The sequence below is a fragment of the Trematosphaeria pertusa genome, assembly GCF_010094035.1.
Source record: "Trematosphaeria pertusa strain CBS 122368 unplaced genomic scaffold BU26scaffold_5, whole genome shotgun sequence".
Classification (NCBI taxonomy): domain Eukaryota; kingdom Fungi; phylum Ascomycota; class Dothideomycetes; order Pleosporales; family Trematosphaeriaceae; genus Trematosphaeria; species Trematosphaeria pertusa.
In genome coordinates, this window is record NW_022987216.1 from 2,586,713 (window position 1) to 2,605,628 (window position 18,916).

Here is an 18,916-nt window from a genome sequence, read left to right on the forward strand (position 1 = left end):
TCTTCTTCTTCTTCTTCTTCTTCTTCTTCTTCTTCTTCTTATTATTATTATTATTATTATTATTACCCCTCACTCCAAGGCCCTACCATCTACTCAATCCCCACATGTCCAACCAGCCCTATGCTCTCAAATATGCCACACCGCTGTCCTCGACCCAGCTTACCCAAGCAGCGCTCCTCCCCTCGCAAACGCGTTTCCCCATCTCAGAAAATCCCATATCCAGTACCAGTACCAACAAACCCGTCATGCCATCCCTCCCCGCGATGCCCAGATATGGAAAGTGCATCCCGCCCACCGCCTACCAACCCAACCCACACCGTGGATGCGAAATCATCTGTTAGCGGATATATAAGGCGTCATAACTGAAAGAGCAGAAGGATTGGATCCTTTTGCTCTTGAAATCATCCCTGCGAAAGCCGAAATCATTACAACACTGTGGATGGCGCGCGCAGACTACGACTACGGCTACTGCCGGGTACCTGTTCATCGCCTGCATCGCGTGGGAACCGGACATGGCATGGCCATACCGTATGGCGCATGTACTGTACCGACTAGTGACACATAGTTCGTTCCATGCTCGGGAACTTAGATCGAGAGGCTGGCCGGTAGCGGAGCAGCGGAGGAGAGCGCCGGACGGATGCAGGTTCTAGAACGGCACGGAACGGGTGCTTGCGCAGTATTGAAGTGTGTAGGTAGGTTGATACTTGTGCGGTGTGGGCATCGTTGATGTTGATGGTATGTCAGGCATGTCGGGGTACGCCGAGATGTTGAGGTGTAATGTGGGGAAGAAAGTGGAGCCTTACGCGTAGTAGTGCTACATTACTGAGAGGCTCCTTCTGATCTGATAGAAAAATGTTAAAATTGTGCTGTGCGGTGTGGAGTTGACCGACGACCGTTGGCATCGTCCTAGATCCGTTACCCTTGTCTGGCAGGGGCGGATCATAGATTCGCACACATCACATGACATCGTGTTTGCGCTTTACCCTGTCGTAGGTGGCCTGACTCAGTGCGACTCCGCTCACCTCACCAATAACCACACACACCTCCATCACGTTTCACGCCAACGGGATCGCGAGAGCGATTTCGAGAAGCGAGCGGACTTTCTGTCATTCTTCTCGAGTAATGATTAGGTACTATATGTAGGTAAGCCAAGCAAGCACTTTTCCGCCCATTATTTGTTCAAAACGCCTTCCATGCTGGAGAAGATCGAGGAGCGCTCCTGGGCTCGACTCTTAAGATGTCCAGCCCATGTGATGCCGTGGAACGCCGCGCTGATGGTATTGTATGTACATGCATATAATCAGAGAAAGGAGAAGTAAGAGCGAAGATGCATATAGACAAATAGAACAACCACTATACAGGAAGGGGTATATCCTCCTCAGTCAACCGTAAGTCGAGAACCATTTCAACGCAAGGGGATATGATATCGTAAGGCGCGTCGATCGGCCGTGATGCGGAGAAAAATCGGGAATAGAGAAGAGCCGGCTCGCTCGACGCTGCGAATAAAGAGATTTTGGAATTAGAGGTGGAGATGGCCGGAGTCGTCATCATCGAGATGAGCAACGTCGAAGTCGTCGACATACGTCGGCGGGCTGGCAGGGACATCTTCGTACATGGGCGGCTGCTCCTCGTCCCAAGAAATTCCCATGCCCGAGCGCTCGGTAAGGCAGAGGTGGAATTGGGTGCGGAGAACGCGTGCAGCGCCAGTTGGAGTAGCTTGGCTGAGCTTCTTGAGCGGTGCCCATTCCTCAGCGACCACCATCTCGATGATGAGATTGTGCTTGACGCTCATGCCGTTGGGGCTCTCCATGTCGCAGAGAGGCTTTAGTGCCATGTTGCAGGCGGCGCGGAACTCGGCGTCGATATTGCCCTCGGTGAAGTCGGTCTTCCAGCCATGCTTGACTTCCTCGCTGGCGATTACGCGGATATCCTCGTGTAGGACACCTTTGCCTTCCCCACCGACTTTGTTGGCGTGCTTGGGGCAGGCAGGCGAGACGAACTTTTGCGTCTCTTCGATGCGCCAGTTGAGCTTACGCAGGCGCCATCGTGTTTGCGAGTCGTTCTTGGTTTGTGTAATTCCGGAGAGGCGCATCTCAATGGGGAAGTCGCCAATGGGATGGATGACCGGGGGAAGCTTCACTGAAGCGGTGAGGTTCGTCGGAGGGAAGATGCGGATCGAGTGCTTCTCGTTGCCGGGGAAGATGGCGCGCTTGATGTCAAGGTTGCGCTTGTAGGTGATGTTTCCATTGTTCGATGTGGTGGCTACTGCGTCGAGGTAGTAGTCGAGGCTGGCCAGAGCCCCGTGAGTCGTCGCAGGTAGATGCCCAGGAAGAAGATGGCTGAACGGGAACGAGTGGTCGCCATGGCGTAGCGACACGGGCGCTTTCAGAAACTCCCATTTGTGGATCTCGGTCGTCTGGGTGGTGCAGTCGGCGCAGTGGGGTGACACGGGTTTCTTTGTTGACACGATGGCAAGGAGGCGCATCTCGAATTTCTCCAGCGTCACGAATGGCTCATGCACATCGATCTTCAGCTGCCCGGAAAAGAGCGCGCCTGTCGACGTCTGCGGGCTGTTGTAGAAGACGAGCGGCGGCGACTCGACCTCCATGTTCATGGTGGCGCATCCCTGCGGCTCGACCTTGGGACTCTTCTTGTCTGAATGGTGGCGGCCGCCGATGCTGTGGCGCTTAAACGCCTCCATGACTAGCGACTCTTGCGACTTTGCCTTTGTATTTGTCGGGCGCTCGACGGAGTACACTGGCGGGAAGAGGGGTTGCGGTATGTCGTTGGCTTTTAGCGTGTCGTGGTTTGCCGATGACGCAGGCGCGGGCCTGACGAGAGAAAGCAGTCGGCCAGGCATGGCTGATATGAAAATCTGGGGAACGCGGGATGATGCGTGTGGTTCTGGGCGGCGGCGAACAGTTGGTCTGGTCCAATGATGTGGCGGCGGGCGATATGCGAGAGTCTGAGCTACGAGTTGATTTTGTGAGTGTTCAATTGATGGCTGAGGCGCTGCGGGCAAAACATAACTCTGCGCACAGAATTGAAGGCGGTCATTCCAGGCTCTCCAGGGCGTGACAGGTCTTTAAAGCGACGTAGGGCGAGTCTTTACATGAGAGAAACTCATGAGTGGTGCCCTTTGACGCATTTGAGTGATGCCATGGCGCAACAAAATGCAGGCTGGCGCTATGCCCGGCGCGGAAGGGGCACCCTACTAGTGGCTGCAATTTTTGGGTCAGGAGGCAGGCGCGCACGGCCTGCCGCTCTCGTGATCGCCTGCCGGGAAGCGACGCACGCCGTTCACCAGCCAACGGCCTCAACCTGCTCACCTTTCAGCTCAATCAGCGCTCACCTTCCAGCTCAAGCAGCGCTCGCCTTTGTCGCGCGTTGTGAGGCTGCAATCTCTCACCTCTGACGGCGGGGCGGCGACGTGGCTTGCTCGCCGTGTTCCAGCTGCTGTTCGCCTGTTCATCCAGACATCATGCACACCTCATCCCGGATCGCACTCTCTGCGCGGTGCTCATCTACTGGCGGCGGCTCACAGCACCCGCTCGGCGAATGGCCTCGTCATTGGCGCGCGCAAGGGCACGAGGATCGAGTTGTTGTTCCCCGCAATATGGCGCTGTGGTCGCTGAAAACGGCGAAGCTGGGGTCGAGCATTTGAGCATCTCCACGGAGAGCTCCCTTCTTGCGCTGTTTACCGCCTACTTCAGGGCGCCCGTCGGCCCCTGTCGTGTCCTCCTGACGTCTCTCCGTCGCCCTAGATTGCCTGCTTTCATCCCTTGCTCGCCGTGCGACTCCTGCCGCAGCGTACGATGCCGTCGACTACATTTCCATTTGTATGCCAAGCCGCAGCCCTTAGGTAATGCCTCGAAAATTTTCGCAAGTAGACTACGTCGACCAAGCAGGACAACAGGCTGGCGCTCGTGGCCACGGCCATGGCCTGACTCATCTCCGCCGCGGCTGCTCCCCGTCGGTTTGCCGGTCGGCATTCCGGCCGGAGCACCTTGCTGTACTCGCGTCCGAGAACCCACATGTTGAGGCTCCAGACTCTTCGCTCCTGCATCCTTCAATAACTATTACTCGAGCGCAGCCATTGGCCCTCCGATTTAAGCCCGACACCGCCATCGAGTCCGTCGGAGGCGCCCGAAAGGGCGAATGGATCCGGCATCAGATCAGAGATGCTGATGTTGCGACATCGCGACGTTTGATGTTATGACAGAATTTCACGACGCCGGTACTCGCTTGTGTCTTGGTACACGGTAAATCTGGTTCACGAAGCCTCGGTGCACTAGTCGATCACACAAGTCCTGGCCACCCGTTCCAAATCCGGGAATAAAACTGCAGAGCCTGCATATCAGTCAGCGGTTTCACATATATCAACCTTGGAATGCCATTCCGCTGTGGGGCTGCTTTGTGTTGGCTTTTCTCATCCTTCCAACTCCGAACATCCAACCTTGACCTCCCATGCACTCGGAGTCAGAAGGCGGACTCGGAACTCTTTGCATAACCGGAATTACACCGATCCTGCGCTATTTCACCATGAAGGTGCTCGGAACGACAGCCGACATCCATCTCTCCGCTCCTCGAAGCGGCCATTGTATCCCTCACGACACGCTTTGTGGATCCCGTGGAGTAATACTACAGTGAGCCTCACTTCGCATCACCAAGGACGCCATCAGTACTCAGCTGAAGAAGACCTATGTCTACTCCTTATTCAATTCGCGGATGCAAGCATATCCAGTGTACGGCATCGAGTTACTAGCTACGCAGGATTGCCTTCCCACGGTCGCTAGCCGCTGAACACCTTTGTCTCACTCGAATACCCACCACTCCAGGGAGAAAACAAGCCCGGCACTTTGACTGCTCAATTGTCCTTTTCACTCTGAAAATATCAGAGTGAAGGTGCCCACTCGGATCTACGATGCACCACGTCGGGCCGAGTTTTCCATATAGTGCATGAGAGTCTACCCTTATATCTATCGTCCCTTCTCTACCTAGATGTCGTTTCCTCGCCGTTTCTATCGTCCAATACATAAACATGATTCCTTTCCAATCACAGAATCTTCGTTCTCCCGTCTACTCCACGCTAAGCCAAGCTTCTAGACAACTGACGCTATGCTCACCAACACCAATCTCTACTGTGTCGCCAAAGTCAATACCGTCGGGCCATACCACCACCTATCGGCATGCTTCAGTTCAACCTTTCTGCCGACCCCCACTGTCGCGCCCGAATCTCCAATGGCAGCTTCTTTTCAAAACGGGGTGGAAAGGGCATTCAGAACGAAGGAAGATGTTCTGCGGAGGCAGGACACAATGCACACTACCATTGCCACGGGAGATACTATCTACCAGCCTGTACGCCTTTGGGAGTGATTCCGATTTGGTCGCGTTTGAAGCACCCCTTGGCTATGCAGTTGTCGAGATCTATATCGTATCGGTCGTGCGCGATACTCGTTGAAGCTCCAAGCCCATAATCCAACAGGGAGTCGTAGCGCAGCCTAGGTCCTTCGTATGTTCGGATGCGAGCGTTTGCACAGAATTCGCCGATTTCCATTTCCTTCTGCGCCAGCCTCTGGGATCGCGTCGGACTGTTCATGGATGCGTTAATGGTCTGACAGGATGTTCTGCTTCTTGATGAAGACAGCGTGGTGGCTTGGTAGCCTCGTGATTCGCGTCCAACTCCGCCGATCCCGTGTCGCCGTGCAGCAGCAGGCAGCGTGTGCTGCCTTGTCCGTGGCGGAGCTGGTACTAGCGGAATTTTGGTGCTGGTTGGAAGAGTGAGACGTGGTGACGTACGATTGTGAAGGTCAGTACTGAGGCACTCTAGGATGGAGCATATTTTGAATAGGAGAGAGGCCGAAGACAGGCAGATGGGGCGTATTCACTCGACGCCGGTAGAGTATGCTCATAGTTCGATTGTGAGGGATAGGTGAGTCGATGTCTCAGAGATGCTTCAGGGCATTTGGTTGGATACCGCGCTCTTTCTCTCTCCGTCTCTCGCACGTTTGAATTTACCAATGCTTCAATACCTTGTCGTTACTACCTTCCCGTCTCAATGCACTTTATCATCCTTCTCTCTACCCCAATTACCATTCTTCCACCCCCGCATTGTGTCAACGCATGCACTATTTCGGACATTGTTCGCGCCGTCCGCACACCTTTGGCTACAACGCACGACCGTCAACATTGTGCGAACAGATCCCTCTATATTGTCGCAACCCCCCTTTCCCACCCCTTTCCATTCTAGCCTCAGATCTCGACCCAAACAACTCTCCTCCTATTGTCTGCAACCAGGCACTGGACTCTAGGGCCTTACCCACCATGGTCCTCACCGACGCCAAAACATACGCCTTCTTCGTCCTCCAATCCCACTCCCACGGCACAACACGCTACCTCATCCTCGACTCCGACGCCCAAATCTACTGGGGCCAGTCCTCCCGTCCAATCCACGTCGTCCAGCGCACACAGCCCCTCGGCATAGCGCGGCTCCCACGCACCCACCTCGAAGTCTCCGACCTCTTCCCGCCCTACAACCCCCTCACGATGACGGAATTCCTCCCCTCCCCCTCGCAAGACCCGTCCGCTATTTTCACCAAAAGGCAAAACATACTAAGCGGGGAGCGCATCCTCACGCAGCCTGAGGCATACGCGCAGCTAACGATGCAGGAAATCCGCATCGCGGAGGAGCTCGGTAAACAGCCGCACGCAAACGTGTGCGCGTACCTCGGCGTCGTCGTCGACCGGCGGCTCAGAAACCGCCGAGTCACAGACATCGTCTACAAGCGCTACACCTGCGATCTCTTCCACTATGTCTCGTGCGGGCTGCTCCGCCACCGCAGTCAGATTAGCCACATCCTCGCCGCCGTCTACGCGGGCATGCGGCACATCCACAGCCTGGGATTTGTGCACTGCGATCTCCGGCCCGAGAATATCTTTCTGACGCTTGGGGCTGATGCTGGGAATGCGCAGGCGGTTATTGAGGAGGTTGTTGTGGGCGATTTGGATGCCGCCGTGAGGATTGGCGAGCATGTAGAGCTTAAGGCTGCGACGAGGGAGTGGTGGCCTGAGGGGTTTGAGTGGGGGGATCGGGCGAGGACGGAGCTGGATGAGTATAGTTTTGCGTGTTTGGGGCCGTGGTTGGGGGAGTGGCTGGAGAAGGGCTGACTGTGGCGCTGTTGTACTGTATGTGCTATCTGTTAGGGGGACATGTTGGGTGCTAGATGTATTGCAGACGGTAAATGCAAGGACGACTAAAACGCTGGATCGTTTTGACGTACGTACATATCGGGGATTCGTATTTGAAGACCTTGCAGCATTTTGTTCATGTTTGCGTGAGTACGCTTTATGTGTCACTGAGCTTCCTTGCGCTGCTGGCTTTCGTGCCTTTTCTTCCTTTTCCTAATCTCCAAAACGAACTTCATTATAATTCATTCCTTCCTTCCTTCCGTGCAGATAGACACCAGTCAGTGTTCCATCCACCGTCTCTCATGCAATCTTATTCCCTCGAGAATCATCGTCATCTCCATCGCCTATCCTTCGCAGAGGGCTTTCGCGTCCGCAATGCACCCCGCACCTTACATCTAAGCCCACACACGCAAATTCTGTACTGTACATAACGTCCCGGTCTACGCTCCGATAGAAACAAAGCGTCAACCATGCCTCGCAACCTTTCCTCCTCTTGGCACACTCCATACGCACCCCAACCCGACGTTCGCACCACCCCGCGAAAACCGCCCCTTCGCAAGCACCTCCCTACACACCTCCCATAGTATTATTCGCGCATTCGAACAGCTAAAGTGACGCGCACTGCACTGCGCACGCGCGGCTCGGCGTACACATCCGGCGCCATAGAGGCTCAGGCTGGGCTGATTAGCGAGGAGAGTGGACGCACTACCAACCGTCAGCGCAGCGCAGCGCAGCTTTATATCGACGTCTTGTCTTCTCTCAGCGCAACGATCGCATTCTCACGGTCGTTTACCTCGCATGCATACATGCTACTCGCTCATTTCATGCTATCCATTCATTCAAAACCAACTCCTCATCCTGTTTCCCACTCCCCACCCTTGGATAGTAAGCGCCAGCGGGAAGAAAAAAATGTGTAGAGAGGTTGTATTACTAGGGCCGCACTCATATACTGGGCCACCAATTACGCTGTCGCTCATGCTAACTACACTACACTACACCACAGACAGCGAGTGAATCCCGTAGGACGAAAACAACTCAAAGGGTATCTCTCACCGTAGAAACGAAGAAATCATTAGGGGCGTCTCCGTCGTTGCAACAGGACGCTATGCAGAATGCAAAACCCCGGTCCTCCAAAACACCATGTCCCACGCCGTCTGCAGGTAGTCGATGGGGTCTTCTAGAACACCGCTGCCATTACCTAAACGTCATCGACTCTTTCTCTATCGCGGCCGGATGGAAGGGACGTCTAGTCACCTGACGGTGTAGATGCCGCCGCTCCATTAATGGTTCACGGCAGCCTTCACCACGACCCTGTCCTGGCCCCATCCCGCGTCCTCGTCGTCGCTGTCCGAGAACGCGACCCTCCGCTCTGGCTTGTGGATCTTTACACACCAAAGGAAGTAATCCTCTAGCGGCAGGAGGTTCAATAACACACGGTTACCCGTCCATGCAAGACCGCAGACCATCGCGCCCGCAACGGCGTCTAGTATGAAATGATTCGCTGTCGCAACAATCGCGATAAGGATGATAGTCGGATACGCCAGGCCGATGAGCAGGCACACGAGGCGCCGCGGGGACAGTAGTCGAAGGCGGAGGCTGCGGCGCCGGGTGACCGGGATGGAAAGAGTCCTAGATCGGCGGTGCTGCGACGCGAGAGGAATGGTCATGACCGTGAGGCCGATGAGGAGCGAGTAACCGAAATGTAAGGACGGCATCGCGGCGTATTGGTTGCAGAATTTGTTTTGCGTCCATACGCTGCTTTCTCCTTCCGCGCCATGGACGGTGTCCACGAACCCATAGCTTCGAGCTTCTTTGCCAATGTCCCCCGGGACATCCGGATCTGAGAGCAGACGCGGCGGCATGCACGGCCACAGTGTGAATACGATGAACGCGAGTAGGTTGCAGACAGCCATCGTCCTCCGGCGCGCAGCATAAAGGCGCGGTCCTGCGGGCGAGCCGTCTGCTTCTTCGACGGGCTTGTTCGCAAAGGGGAGATCCAGTCGGTTGCGGGTCGTGGTGTAGTAGTACAGCCAGACGAGGAAGAGAATAGTACCCGGGATGTGGATGAAGGAGTATATCCGGTTCGTCCAGTGCATGAGGAACGGATGCTTCAAGAACCAGTGCTGGACATCGAGCTCAAGGAAAATATGCAGGCGCTGCTCAAGATGGATGAGTTGAAGAGCATGTTGCCGCGCGACGTCCACGGTTTCCTCAACCAGAGTAAGAGCTGTAAAAGCTCGACCGAGTTGGTATACCTTCAGCAGTGTCAGTATAAACTCTCGAGACATTCACGCCAACAGGACGGGACTTACCCAGTATATCAGCGCCCAGTACCAAGCCTCAACCAGGAACGGGAACTTCTTCAGCAGCCTGCTCAAGAAGTAGTCCTCGAATCTCCGCGTGTTCGGCGACACGACCTCCTTCCTGTATCCCAGTATCCGTATCTCTCGTTTCCGCCAGCTCGGTTCTTGTGGCGCGAGGAGGGAGGGCGATCCGGCGCGATGGTCGTCGAGCAGAGATGCGCTAGACCGTGGGCTGGAGCGACCGGATTCAATGGAATCTGGGGAGGACGAGCGTGGCGACTGTACTCGGGATCGGCGGCGGTCAAATACGCGATACCTGGTGTTCCGGTTGACCCATGTGCCACCAAAGAGCAGTGTCACCACGACGAGTGGCTCGATGAAGGCTCCAACGCCCATAGCTATTTGGACGGCGAAAGGTAGGAAGAGAAGGAGAATATCAAGAGACAGGAGAGCGCGAGGCGGTAAAGAAGGATCTTAAGCTCCCGGCGCTTTGTTAGTGTCCTGAGCTGTAGATCCAGTGGGGTAGACAAGGGTAGCTCCAACCCTGGTCTGCGCGATAGGCAATATCTGCTGTCTCCCTGGAAGAGCCAATCCCCTCGAACTCTGAGAATGTGTGGCGACAGGATAGAGGAGAGAAGAGGAGGGGAACAGAGAAGGAGGAAAGATGTAAGCGTGACAAGAGGTAGAAAAGGTGACTACGGAGCCCACAGTCGGAAAAGGCGAGATGAAGTCAGCGCCGGAAAGGTCGGAAGGCGGAGTGGCTTGCTCCTCGGACGAGGCTCCAGCGCTCTTGCACCGTCGCTGCTGCAGATTGGCCGGTTATCCGCCGCTTGACTGCGTGGCCAATTGCTCAAATGTGTCATGAGTCCATTCGGAATCGTGACCACAACTCACCGAACGGCGCAGCTGCAGGCGCAGCAAAAGGCCTCTCTCGCACTCACCATTGCGGCCTCCAGGCGTCTTCCGGCTCGCATGCGCTCGCTTTGCGATTCTAGCTGGCGCCTGCGGCTGCATGAGGCTTCGGCGTGCGGTCACGCCTGAGGGGATCTGTCAGGGTTGTCAAGGTTGTCAAAGGTTGAGTGGTGGGCACAGGACACGCGACCAGAGCGTTGGTGCTCGCGCGACTCCCTTCCGAGTTTAGCGGCCGATTTGGCCGGAAACGATGATTTGCCTGTCGGGCTCGGCTTTTCGACCCTCCGCGACTATGGGCGTATTTGCCGTATCCGCGCAGTGGTGATGCTTTTCGTCCGTCGCGGCGCGCGCATCTGCTTGCCATGCTGAGTATCTCGCGAATCGTCTTGCGACAGCATGTTCTGTGCAGTCGAATGATGCTGCACGTCAGGAAAGCCTGGCCAGGGGCCTCGGCTCCCGTACAGTGCGGGTGATTTTGTAGTGGGCTGACCAAGCTGCATCTGCATCACGCCTGCGGCTGCTCGCAAAGCAAACGCTGACAGCGGGCTAAAACTCCCCATATCTGTCAGCATGTTCGGGTAGCGAATCGCACGACGTCAACTTTCCAAGTTACTGGACAGCCAGGCACCTTGGTCCGTCACCACGTCGCTGGCGCTCACAAGCAATCCCATGCGCGCTGGATGCGTTGTCAGCCTCGAGGCCTAACAATGTATTGAAAGAGATGACTTGTACGAGAGATGCCCTGACGAGGGAGCAGTGGTATCCCCAGTCTATCAAACAGAGACTCCCAAAGGAAACTGATATTACAGCGCACAACCGCCCACGCTATGCATTAATGCCCTGGAAACCGGCCATCAACCAAGATGCATCCAAAGGAAACAGCGCCAGCTATGATGTCGACAGATTGCCCAATTACCAGTTTTCCAGGTCCTCGAACGCCATGCTGGTAGAGACGAAGGAAAGAAGAGTATGGGTAGACGGGATCGGTGGATATGGACAGGAAGAAATGTAGAAAGAAGATAAACAAGCAGAAGGAAATGGTTTGGGCCATCGCGGCTCTCTAGTGAGGGTGTAGGTGTGGTTGTCGTCGGTTGTCCTCCCCAGCTGCTTCCATCAGCATGCCACGTTTGGAAACGGGGCGCTCTCTTGCAAATCCTGTACTAATGCGTCCACATTGTTCAGATATCTCCCCAACATATGCTGCTTCTCTTCTTGGGTCCGTATGTTCTTTCTTGCCGCTCCCCCGCCATCGTCTCCGCTGACGGTGCTACTCCGCCTCTCGAACGCGCCAGCTAGTTTGCTTGGACTCCGTTGTAGACCCACGGCGGTATTCGGTGCGCTGGCGGAAGGTACCGGTGCCTCAGGCATCAAGTAGAAGTACAAGAATTCTAGCAGCTTGACCTTTACGCTTTGTGTCGTTTCGTCGTCCTTGAAGAGGCTCGTTACGGTGAGAAGGCCGTCCATGTGCTCGAATGTCCGTGTGTTCTGTGGCGTTGCGAGCAGCGCTGTGACAAGAACGAGCAGGGACGCGGATTGTATGGCCGGGCAGTTGTAGGGATCGAGCAGGTCGAGCAGCAAGTTCATGTAGACTTCGCGACCGAAGATCGTGCGTGATGGAGGATGCAGGAGGAGGAGGCCCTGTAGGTTCGAGAGGGAGGAGAGGATTAGGAGATCGTTCTGGCCGTCTGTTCATGTACTTTTTAGCTATCCTCCGAATGCGTGAGTGGAGAGGAGAACCCTTACTACTTGTCATGCCGAGCAGACGCTCAAGGCAGTCTGCTACCCGCGTCGACACATTCCACTCGAAGCCCTCTTGCAACCGGAAGAACTCCCGGAACGCTGGATCCTCTGCCAGTTGACCGAGCTTCTTCGGCGAAGCCTGTTGTTGTTCTCCCAAATTTATCGCAGATGCATTTCGTCGGTGGCCGGGCGTGGAGGGTTTCGACTTTCCACTCGAAAGACATATCTGTGCAAGCATGCCCTCAATCTGGCGCAGCCCCTTGCGAATCTTCTGCGTATCCTTCGACGCAATGTTGTCGAAGGCGAGAGACAGCAGCGCCTCCATCTCGAGACCAGCTGAGACGGATTCGCAGGAGAGAGAGAGTGGTTGGGTAACTGATGCGGTCAAGACAGGATGCGGATAGCTTGTTCCGGCACAGCGCTTAGAGATGCAGGCAGAGGCAAGGGAAGGAGGAAGCGCATGCAGCTAGGAATGGGCAATTGCGGAGAAGGACAATTTTGAACTGCTTTGTGGGCCTGCATTGGGCGTTGGGTCTTCTGGAACGGGCGATCGAGGTGGGTTGGCATGCCGATAAACAAGCGCCGTTGCCATGAGTGACGACCCGCGGAGAAAAGGCGCTAGCGGGCCCGATCGCCTTGGCGGCAAGAGCGCTTGGGTCTTGCTTTGACCTCATCTCATCAATGCCTTTCATCTGAAGTGCACTTTTGCTCGTCTCTTGCTATACCTCTCCTTCTGCTTGGAATAATGGATGGCTGGGTCCGCCGGATGTCGACAGCGTTCATGCGTCTCTCTTGCTAGGCGAGCTGCAAGCACCCCCGCCTATTAGCATGGCGCCTGCAGCAAATGAAAGCCATCCGTCAAAGCATTGGCTCCACATCGTATCAGACGAGAGAATGCGAGGAATCGTGTCAGAAGCCTGATGGGCTTGCTGCTCACCGGATCTTGGCGAGATGCCTCTTCTAGTGGCTGCCTCCCCGCAGTGGGCACACCCATCCATGGATACCTCACCGCGCGACTTAATCATCGCAAGGCTACGCAGCCCAACTTTCTGCTCGTTATTTTCGTGGCGAAGCAACGACAAGGCTGCGTTGACTTCACGAGCGATATCGCGAGTGGCCTGCCGGTCACTGCCTTGGTTAAAGCTCTGTCTAGCGCACGTGCTGAGCCTCCTCTGCGGCTTGGTTACGAGCGCATCGAACTAGATATCAAGTCTGATCTTGTACCCCCTCGCTCGAAGCTCCAATGGCATAATAACAGCGAACTACTCTATTTCGCCGTTGCGGACCTTGGCCACTTGTCAAGCTTCACCCACTCTCAACCCCAATCTTTCAATCATGCCGAATAGGCCATCAACACTCCCCAGAGGTACTGCTGTCTGTTGCGCGAGATAATTAAAATGACTTTATCTTCAGATGCTAACGTGCATAGCCGCTGGTTGGACGAGCTTACTTATGCTTGGCGGCCTCCTTCGATTTGCCATTTTTGTTCCATTGGGCATCTACGACGGCTACGCGCAGAATCACTGGAATGTCATCAAGAAGAACACTCAGCTTCAGGGAGGCCTCTATAGCCCATCCATAGCTGCTGGGGAGAAGATCGCGGCGAAATGGGTAAGATATCCATTATCGTCAAGACTGTCACCTTTTTCAATCTCTACCTCGTGACAGGCAACACCACCAGAAGGCACCATATCGGCCAGAAAGGGATGGGGTGCTTCGGGTCTTGATATGAATCCTGAGCTTCGGTGGAGAGCGGATACTAACACCACACAGGGCCGATTTGCCTTTTACTGGAGTTTCGCCGCCTGGCTCCCTTCCGTCTTCGTCCCTCCACCCGTCAACATCATCTTCGGGATCATAGACTTCGTCATCGCAATATTCATATCGATAGCCACTCACCACCAAACCGGCCACGTTCCGCACGACATCAAACATTGCAAAGGTTCCGGTGCACATTCCTTCCAACTACCACCTGGAGCAAATGAGAGCTTCTTCGAGGCAGCCGCACGACTCAACGCTACCGCCACAAACCCGTTCCACATGTGCAAGTCCTTCGTACAGGAGTGGAGGTATGGGATTGTTATTTCGTAAGTATAGTTCCGTTCCGCTCCTTTCCTCATCAAGTGCTATCCTCCTGTGTGGCTCTTACTGAAACAAACCAACTCAGAATCTTCTACTCTGCTATCGCCCTATTTAGTATCATCGCCACCGCCAGCATCTGCCTCTTCAGCTACAGGGAAGCCCACGGCATGTCCAAAAGCTTCTTCGAGCTCATGCTCTACGGCTTCATCAACCTCCCCAAATACATCGGCGCATTCATTGTCGCCTTCCTCTACTATATCCCAGTCATATTCTTCCGCTGCTTACCCATCTCTGTTAAATCCAAGGTCCGGCTTGTGCGGAGATATGGCGTCAAAGCAGGCCAGGGGCTGGAAGAGAAGGGCGAGATGCAAATGCATGCGCTGAAGAGGAAGATCGAGAGGAAAGGGGAGACGGATAAGTACACGGCGAAAGAACTGGGTGAACCAACAAACCTCGGGGAGTTCTTGAGCATCTACGATGTGCTGATCGAGGTTGTCCAGCACCTGCATTACGTGGACGTCGTCAATCTCGGTCTAGTATCCAAGAGCGTCCGCGAAGCCGTCCTCCCAGCAGACGAATATGAGCAGCGAATGACCCACTTCAAGATGTATGCATGCCATAACAAGGGCAAAAAGCAATGCTGGGTCTGCAATAACCAGATATGCAGGAGTACCGTAAGTCACGCTCCCCTATTCCCTCCCATCCCTGATCCTGTCCATTACCAATCCGGCCCGTCTTTCTATTCTAACGCCCACAGCGCTGTAAATACTCCCGTGCCCTCAAACAGACTACCCTCTACTTCCATCTCGACAACTGCCGCCCCTACTGCACACCGTGCTACCTTTCTACCGTCCATAGCTCCCCCACATCCCCATCCACCCTCCCTCCAACCCCGCGAAACCGACACATGGATACCCGTATCTGCCGCTGCGCGCCTGTCACCGCCACACCAAACATCCTCCAACGCTATCTCAACTCTACCGCCTACTATTCTTCACGGCAAACGCAATTGCCCTATATTCCGAGGTCCGTTTGTAGGGAGTGTAATGTGTTTACGGATAAGGGGCTGCTCGAGAGGCGGGAGACACGGACAAAGTGGGAATTGAAGCACGGAGGAAGGAAGGAGGGGTTGAAGTGTAAGGGGTGCGAGAAAATTCTCGGTGGGGGGCCGAGGTGGTGGGTTTGTAGGGGGTGTAAGAGGGAGTGTAGGAGTTGGGTGCACGGAGCTTGGGGAAGCAGCAAGAGCAAGGGAGGTGATGTGGAAGTCGTGGGCGAGCAGGCCGTGTGAGCGGTTCCCCGCGTTCGTATGTCTGAAGCCCGCGCACCACCTCCGGATACCTGTTCCTAGGCTAGCGTTCCGCAATAAAGAGATCACTCCGTTCATTCCATTACCCAAGAAAGGTCTGGAAGATTAGACAAGATCTCGCTGTATAAGATGGACTCGGAACCTAGACAAGGAGATCCGCCTCTCTACCTGGAGGCAATCATGACCGGCCCGACCCTGGGCGATCCCCGCATCCCAAAACCCCCATACACAAGTCTGAGGAAAGAAAGCCGACATCTGCTAGCTCCAGATGGTGCTCCTTGACCCAGAATGGAATGCCGTTCGAGCTATCTTTGCCACGTATCCGCCCTCGAAAGCTTGGCGAATCCATCGATCGACCACCCATCGGGACCAGTAAACGCTCGAGCTCACCGTCTAGCAACTGAAGAAACAATCCATATCATGCGTCTACACCACATCGTTAGCAAAAAATCCCCTCATCCACACTCGCAACCGTTGATTCAAACTCACCCTAGACGGCCCCCTCGGCGGACCCAGCTCGCTCTCACACTGCAAGTCGGGCGCAGTCCACCCGCCAACGTTGCAATGTCCACAGCCCCCGCGCGCATCCTCCCTCCAGTGGCACTCGTCAAAGCTGAACAGCACCTTGTCGCCCTCGACGACGCCGCCGGCATTCAGCACGTGCGGCGCCACCTGCGGCCAGCCCAGATGGTACGTGTGGTCGTTGAGGTGCGGGAAGAAGGCCGGCTTGCCGTCGGCCAGCACCAGCCGGTGCCCGTCGTAGTTCACGATGAAGGGGATTGTGCCCATCGTGTCGGTGACGTGCCGGTATCGCTCGATGGGTTCGATGGCCCGGCAGACTTGGGTGACTCGGATGTGGAAGGAGCACTGGCCGTGGGAGGCGGTGGCGCCGGTGCCGGGGATGGGGATGGGGGCGAGGTCAGATGCGGTGTCGTTGGAGAGGGTGAGCGTGAGCGTCGTGTCGGCGGTGAGTGGAGCTGGAGCTGCGAGGGCCGCCAGCCCGAAGAGGAGGGGTGCGAGGAGGTAGGTGATGAGCATATTGGCTGAAGGGTGAGGAGGAGTCTGAGAGTGGATATAAGAGCAGGAGTGATTGAAGAAGGCAGCGGGTAGAAGATGCTGACGTTTAGCAAGAGGTTAGAGGTTGTGGAAACACGGACTAGTGAACGGTAGCTGCGGGGATTTGAGGAGTAAAATTGAGGTCGCTACGTCACATCCGTAAGTCAAACGATGCAGGACATCCATCGCGGCCCGTTTGCACGGTGGGATTCTTGAATGGGCCGGAGGGCGAGACACCTAAGGTGCATTCAATTCCTCTCTTCTCCCAGGGGCTTGCATAGGCTAAAGAAGCTTAGGTAACAGCATCTCACACGTCAAACAGCGGTCTATTATAGATATCTAACCTACGAAAAGGGAGGCATATAATCTACCTCATGTAACCCGGCCTTTCAATGACCTCTACCGCGAAATGAGACGGAACATCGCATGTCTCGCCGCTCACAACTCTCCACACCAGTCGCGCCTACGCCCTAGCACCTAAACTCGCAATCCATATCCTTCGTCCTCCAATTCGGCCCCGTCGGCCCATGCTCGCACCCCAACTCCCCCGCCGTCCACCCGCTCACGTTACACCTCCCACATCCATCCTTGCCAGGCGCATTCTCCCCCCACGCGCAGTCCCCCGCCTTATACCCGTAGCTAAACCGGACCCTGCCGCCGACGTCCATGCCCTCGATGCGCACCATGTTAGGCTCGATCTCCTTCCACCCGATGTGCGCCGAATAGCGGTCGAAGTCCAGCTCGGTGGGCTTCGCTGCGTCGTTCGTGTAGTGCTTGAATTTGTTCCAGTCGGCGATGAAGGGGATTGTGCCGCGCGTGACGGTTACGGAGCCGTGGATGTCGGGGCGCACGAGGCGGACGCAGTCTTGGCGGACGGTGAGGTGGAACGTGCATGTTCCATGGTTGGTGTTGGTTGCGTCGCGACGGGTGAGGTCCGATGCGGTGTTGTTCAAGGGTGTGAAAAGCAGGGTGGCGGGGGTGATGTGTGTGGTCAAGGGGCTTGCCAGAGCCGGGATCGCGAAGAGGAGGGGTGCAAGCAGGTGCGTGATAATAACCATTTCGAGTAATCCACTGGAGTTAAATATTGAGTAGGAGAGTGCGACGTGAGGAAGGGTATGAATGTGTCGATTTTGTGTTGTGGTGAGCTTTGTTAGTTTGTTGTGGATAATGATGCACAAAGAGAACAAAGAGTTATGGTAAGAAGTGAAACTGAGGTGACCATGAAGCCTAATATATTCCCAGGTATAGAACGGCCGTGAGTAAGAGGGCGTGTGTTCTCCCGAGCCCTGACTCATACGGACGTGCAGTGAAGAGGAGCAGTTCCGAACAACCAAAGCAAGGCCCAACGTTTGCCTCGACGGAGCATTGCAAAGATCGAAACAGTGAAATCAGACACCGATGCCTTGGCACTTTGCGTCCCCGGTAGGGAGCGGATCGTCTAGATCAGTTCGCGTTCTTTGTCGGCGGGTCCTTACCATCGCAGTCGAACGTGCAGGTGACATTCATAGTCTACACCCTCGTCAGCAACATCTTCCCATCGAGTAGCAGCTGCTTAGCAACTTACTCTGAAACTTCCCACCTTCCCACCTCCCTGCTCGTCGCACTTCAGGTCTTTCGCCGACCAGTCGCCGTGTGTGCACCTCGAGCAGTCGCCTCCCTTGAACATATCCCAATTGCATGCGTTGTAGCCGAACTGGAGCCTCGCATCCTTGACCGGTCCGATCTTCAGCCAGTGGGCCCACTCTTCTAGCTGGGTTCCGTAGTAGGTCGTGTCGTTGTAGCCGAATTTCATCTCCGCGGGCTTTGAGGGACCGCCATCCGGCTTATTGAAGAGGCGACACCAGTTCGCCGTGTCAGTGAGGCAGTGTATGTAGCCGGTGTAGAAGGTTTTCCCTCCTATGATGCAATCTTGGCGTAGTTGGACCTTCACGCCGCATTTACCGCCCTCGTCGTCAGCGCCCATGTTGATGTCGTCGGGAACGGCGGTGTCGCCGGGGATGAAGGTGGTGACCGGGTCGGCAAGGGCCGCCATAGCGAAGAGGAGGACCGAGAGGAGCTTCATTATGACGGTCATCGCGATTGATATCTCGGGTGCTTGATAGGGTGTGAGCGCTTTCTTGATTAATAGTCGAAGGCAGGTGCTCACCCGTAGATGCGCCTAGCAATAAGAGCGACGGTTCCGGAGTTGAGTTGAGGGCTTTAGCTATCCGCGGCAGGGTGAGTTCGGAAAGAGCAGAGAGTCGAGGAGAGTGGGGCGCTTAAAAAGTTTGGGGCTCTGGCTCTGGCTCTGGCTCTGGCTCTGGCTCTGGCTATGGTGAAAGTGAGGGGA

The 18,916-nt window shown here is 55.4% G+C and overlaps 11 protein-coding genes across 11 annotated transcripts in view; 6 read left to right on the forward strand and 5 right to left on the reverse strand.

Annotated features, from left to right (window-relative positions):
- BU26DRAFT_285046 (uncharacterized protein) overlaps positions 1 to 546 on the forward strand; it is a 1,009-nt gene extending 463 nt beyond the window's left edge. The window contains exon 1 of the mRNA XM_033821553.1: positions 1 to 546. This exon is cut by the window's left edge and continues 463 nt beyond it. Within this exon, the coding sequence (XP_033686522.1) occupies positions 1 to 352 (352 nt within the window). The 3' untranslated portion in view covers positions 353 to 546.
- Positions 547 to 1,073: 527 nt separating this feature from the next.
- Positions 1,074 to 3,336, reverse strand: BU26DRAFT_518161 (uncharacterized protein). The gene has a single exon (XM_033828743.1). It carries the CDS (start codon positions 2,858 to 2,860, stop codon positions 1,520 to 1,522), a length of 1,341 nt encoding a protein of 446 aa, XP_033686523.1. The 5' UTR covers positions 2,861 to 3,336; the 3' UTR covers positions 1,074 to 1,519.
- A 918-nt stretch (positions 3,337 to 4,254) lies between these two features.
- On the forward strand, positions 4,255 to 5,542 carry BU26DRAFT_284911 (uncharacterized protein). Its single transcript, XM_033821551.1, has 2 exons — positions 4,255 to 4,646; positions 5,107 to 5,542. Exons 1-2 carry the CDS (start codon positions 4,468 to 4,470, stop codon positions 5,459 to 5,461), a joined length of 534 nt encoding a protein of 177 aa, XP_033686524.1. The 5' UTR covers positions 4,255 to 4,467; the 3' UTR covers positions 5,462 to 5,542.
- On the forward strand, positions 5,543 to 6,030 carry BU26DRAFT_285562 (uncharacterized protein). The gene is made up of 2 exons (XM_033821557.1): positions 5,543 to 5,780; positions 5,831 to 6,030. The coding sequence occupies exons 1-2, from the start codon at positions 5,623 to 5,625 to the stop codon at positions 5,934 to 5,936; spliced, it is 264 nt and encodes an 87-aa protein (XP_033686525.1). The 5' UTR covers positions 5,543 to 5,622; the 3' UTR covers positions 5,937 to 6,030.
- Positions 6,031 to 6,324: 294 nt separating this feature from the next.
- BU26DRAFT_563453 (uncharacterized protein) lies at positions 6,325 to 7,167 on the forward strand (the record flags this gene model as incomplete). The annotated part of the gene is made up of 1 exon (XM_033833169.1): positions 6,325 to 7,167. One exon carries the CDS (start codon positions 6,325 to 6,327, stop codon positions 7,165 to 7,167), a length of 843 nt encoding a protein of 280 aa, XP_033686526.1.
- Positions 7,168 to 8,335: 1,168 nt separating this feature from the next.
- Positions 8,336 to 10,219, reverse strand: BU26DRAFT_285022 (uncharacterized protein). Its single transcript, XM_033821552.1, has 3 exons — positions 10,035 to 10,219; positions 9,501 to 9,964; positions 8,336 to 9,443 (listed from the first exon to the last, which is right to left on the reverse strand). The coding sequence occupies exons 2-3, from the start codon at positions 9,885 to 9,887 to the stop codon at positions 8,469 to 8,471; spliced, it is 1,362 nt and encodes a 453-aa protein (XP_033686527.1). The 5' UTR covers positions 9,888 to 9,964; positions 10,035 to 10,219; the 3' UTR covers positions 8,336 to 8,468.
- An 883-nt stretch (positions 10,220 to 11,102) lies between these two features.
- Positions 11,103 to 12,868, reverse strand: BU26DRAFT_518166 (cell division control 14, SIN component). Its single transcript, XM_033828744.1, has 2 exons — positions 12,147 to 12,868; positions 11,103 to 12,088 (listed from the first exon to the last, which is right to left on the reverse strand). Exons 1-2 carry the CDS (start codon positions 12,466 to 12,468, stop codon positions 11,517 to 11,519), a joined length of 894 nt encoding a protein of 297 aa, XP_033686528.1. The 5' UTR covers positions 12,469 to 12,868; the 3' UTR covers positions 11,103 to 11,516.
- Positions 12,869 to 13,428: 560 nt separating this feature from the next.
- BU26DRAFT_285393 (uncharacterized protein) lies at positions 13,429 to 15,666 on the forward strand. Its single transcript, XM_033821556.1, has 5 exons — positions 13,429 to 13,509; positions 13,557 to 13,754; positions 13,917 to 14,230; positions 14,311 to 14,899; positions 14,983 to 15,666. The coding sequence occupies exons 2-5, from the start codon at positions 13,557 to 13,559 to the stop codon at positions 15,511 to 15,513; spliced, it is 1,632 nt and encodes a 543-aa protein (XP_033686529.1). The 5' UTR covers positions 13,429 to 13,509; the 3' UTR covers positions 15,514 to 15,666.
- Positions 15,667 to 15,709: 43 nt separating this feature from the next.
- BU26DRAFT_549979 (uncharacterized protein) lies at positions 15,710 to 16,701 on the reverse strand (the record flags this gene model as incomplete). Its single annotated transcript, XM_033832026.1, has 2 exons — positions 16,021 to 16,701; positions 15,710 to 15,931 (listed from the first exon to the last, which is right to left on the reverse strand). Exons 1-2 carry the CDS (start codon positions 16,567 to 16,569, stop codon positions 15,710 to 15,712), a joined length of 771 nt encoding a protein of 256 aa, XP_033686530.1. The 5' UTR covers positions 16,570 to 16,701.
- Positions 16,702 to 16,790: 89 nt separating this feature from the next.
- BU26DRAFT_285317 (uncharacterized protein) lies at positions 16,791 to 17,917 on the forward strand. Its single transcript, XM_033821555.1, has 3 exons — positions 16,791 to 16,829; positions 16,942 to 17,627; positions 17,680 to 17,917. Exons 2-3 carry the CDS (start codon positions 17,115 to 17,117, stop codon positions 17,692 to 17,694), a joined length of 528 nt encoding a protein of 175 aa, XP_033686531.1. The 5' UTR covers positions 16,791 to 16,829; positions 16,942 to 17,114; the 3' UTR covers positions 17,695 to 17,917.
- Positions 17,918 to 18,030: 113 nt separating this feature from the next.
- Positions 18,031 to 18,661, reverse strand: BU26DRAFT_563459 (uncharacterized protein; the record flags this gene model as incomplete). Its single annotated transcript, XM_033833170.1, has 2 exons — positions 18,031 to 18,096; positions 18,152 to 18,661. The coding sequence occupies 2 exons, from the start codon at positions 18,659 to 18,661 to the stop codon at positions 18,031 to 18,033; spliced, it is 576 nt and encodes a 191-aa protein (XP_033686532.1).
- Between the last annotated feature and the right edge of the window lie 255 nt (positions 18,662 to 18,916).

Bases quoted from the DNA above. Each gene is read 5' to 3' on its own strand.
- BU26DRAFT_518161 (XM_033828743.1), bottom strand. From the start codon at position 2,860: ATGCCTGGCCGACTGCTTTCTCTCGTCAGGCCCGCGCCTGCGTCATCG.
- BU26DRAFT_285022 (XM_033821552.1), bottom strand. From the start codon at position 9,887: ATGGGCGTTGGAGCCTTCATCGAGCCACTCGTCGTGGTGACACTGCTC. The intron at 9,444-9,500 runs GTAAGTCCCGTC...ACACTGCTGAAG, and splicing joins ACTGGGCGCTGATATACTGG to GTATACCAACTCGGTCGAGC.
- BU26DRAFT_518166 (XM_033828744.1), bottom strand. From the start codon at position 12,468: ATGGAGGCGCTGCTGTCTCTCGCCTTCGACAACATTGCGTCGAAGGAT. The intron at 12,089-12,146 runs GTAAGGGTTCTC...GTACATGAACAG, and splicing joins TCTGCTCGGCATGACAAGTA to ACGGCCAGAACGATCTCCTA.
- BU26DRAFT_285393 (XM_033821556.1), top strand. From the start codon at position 13,557: ATGCTAACGTGCATAGCCGCTGGTTGGACGAGCTTACTTATGCTTGGC. The intron at 13,755-13,916 runs GTAAGATATCCA...AACACCACACAG, and splicing joins AGAAGATCGCGGCGAAATGG to GGCCGATTTGCCTTTTACTG. The intron at 14,900-14,982 runs GTAAGTCACGCT...TAACGCCCACAG, and splicing joins ACCAGATATGCAGGAGTACC to CGCTGTAAATACTCCCGTGC.
- BU26DRAFT_284911 (XM_033821551.1), top strand. From the start codon at position 4,468: ATGCACTCGGAGTCAGAAGGCGGACTCGGAACTCTTTGCATAACCGGA. The intron at 4,647-5,106 runs GTGAGCCTCACT...CCAAGCTTCTAG, and splicing joins TCCCGTGGAGTAATACTACA to ACAACTGACGCTATGCTCAC.
- BU26DRAFT_285562 (XM_033821557.1), top strand. From the start codon at position 5,623: ATGTTCTGCTTCTTGATGAAGACAGCGTGGTGGCTTGGTAGCCTCGTG. The intron at 5,781-5,830 runs GTGAGACGTGGT...GAGGCACTCTAG, and splicing joins TTTTGGTGCTGGTTGGAAGA to GATGGAGCATATTTTGAATA.
- BU26DRAFT_285317 (XM_033821555.1), top strand. From the start codon at position 17,115: ATGCTCGCACCCCAACTCCCCCGCCGTCCACCCGCTCACGTTACACCT.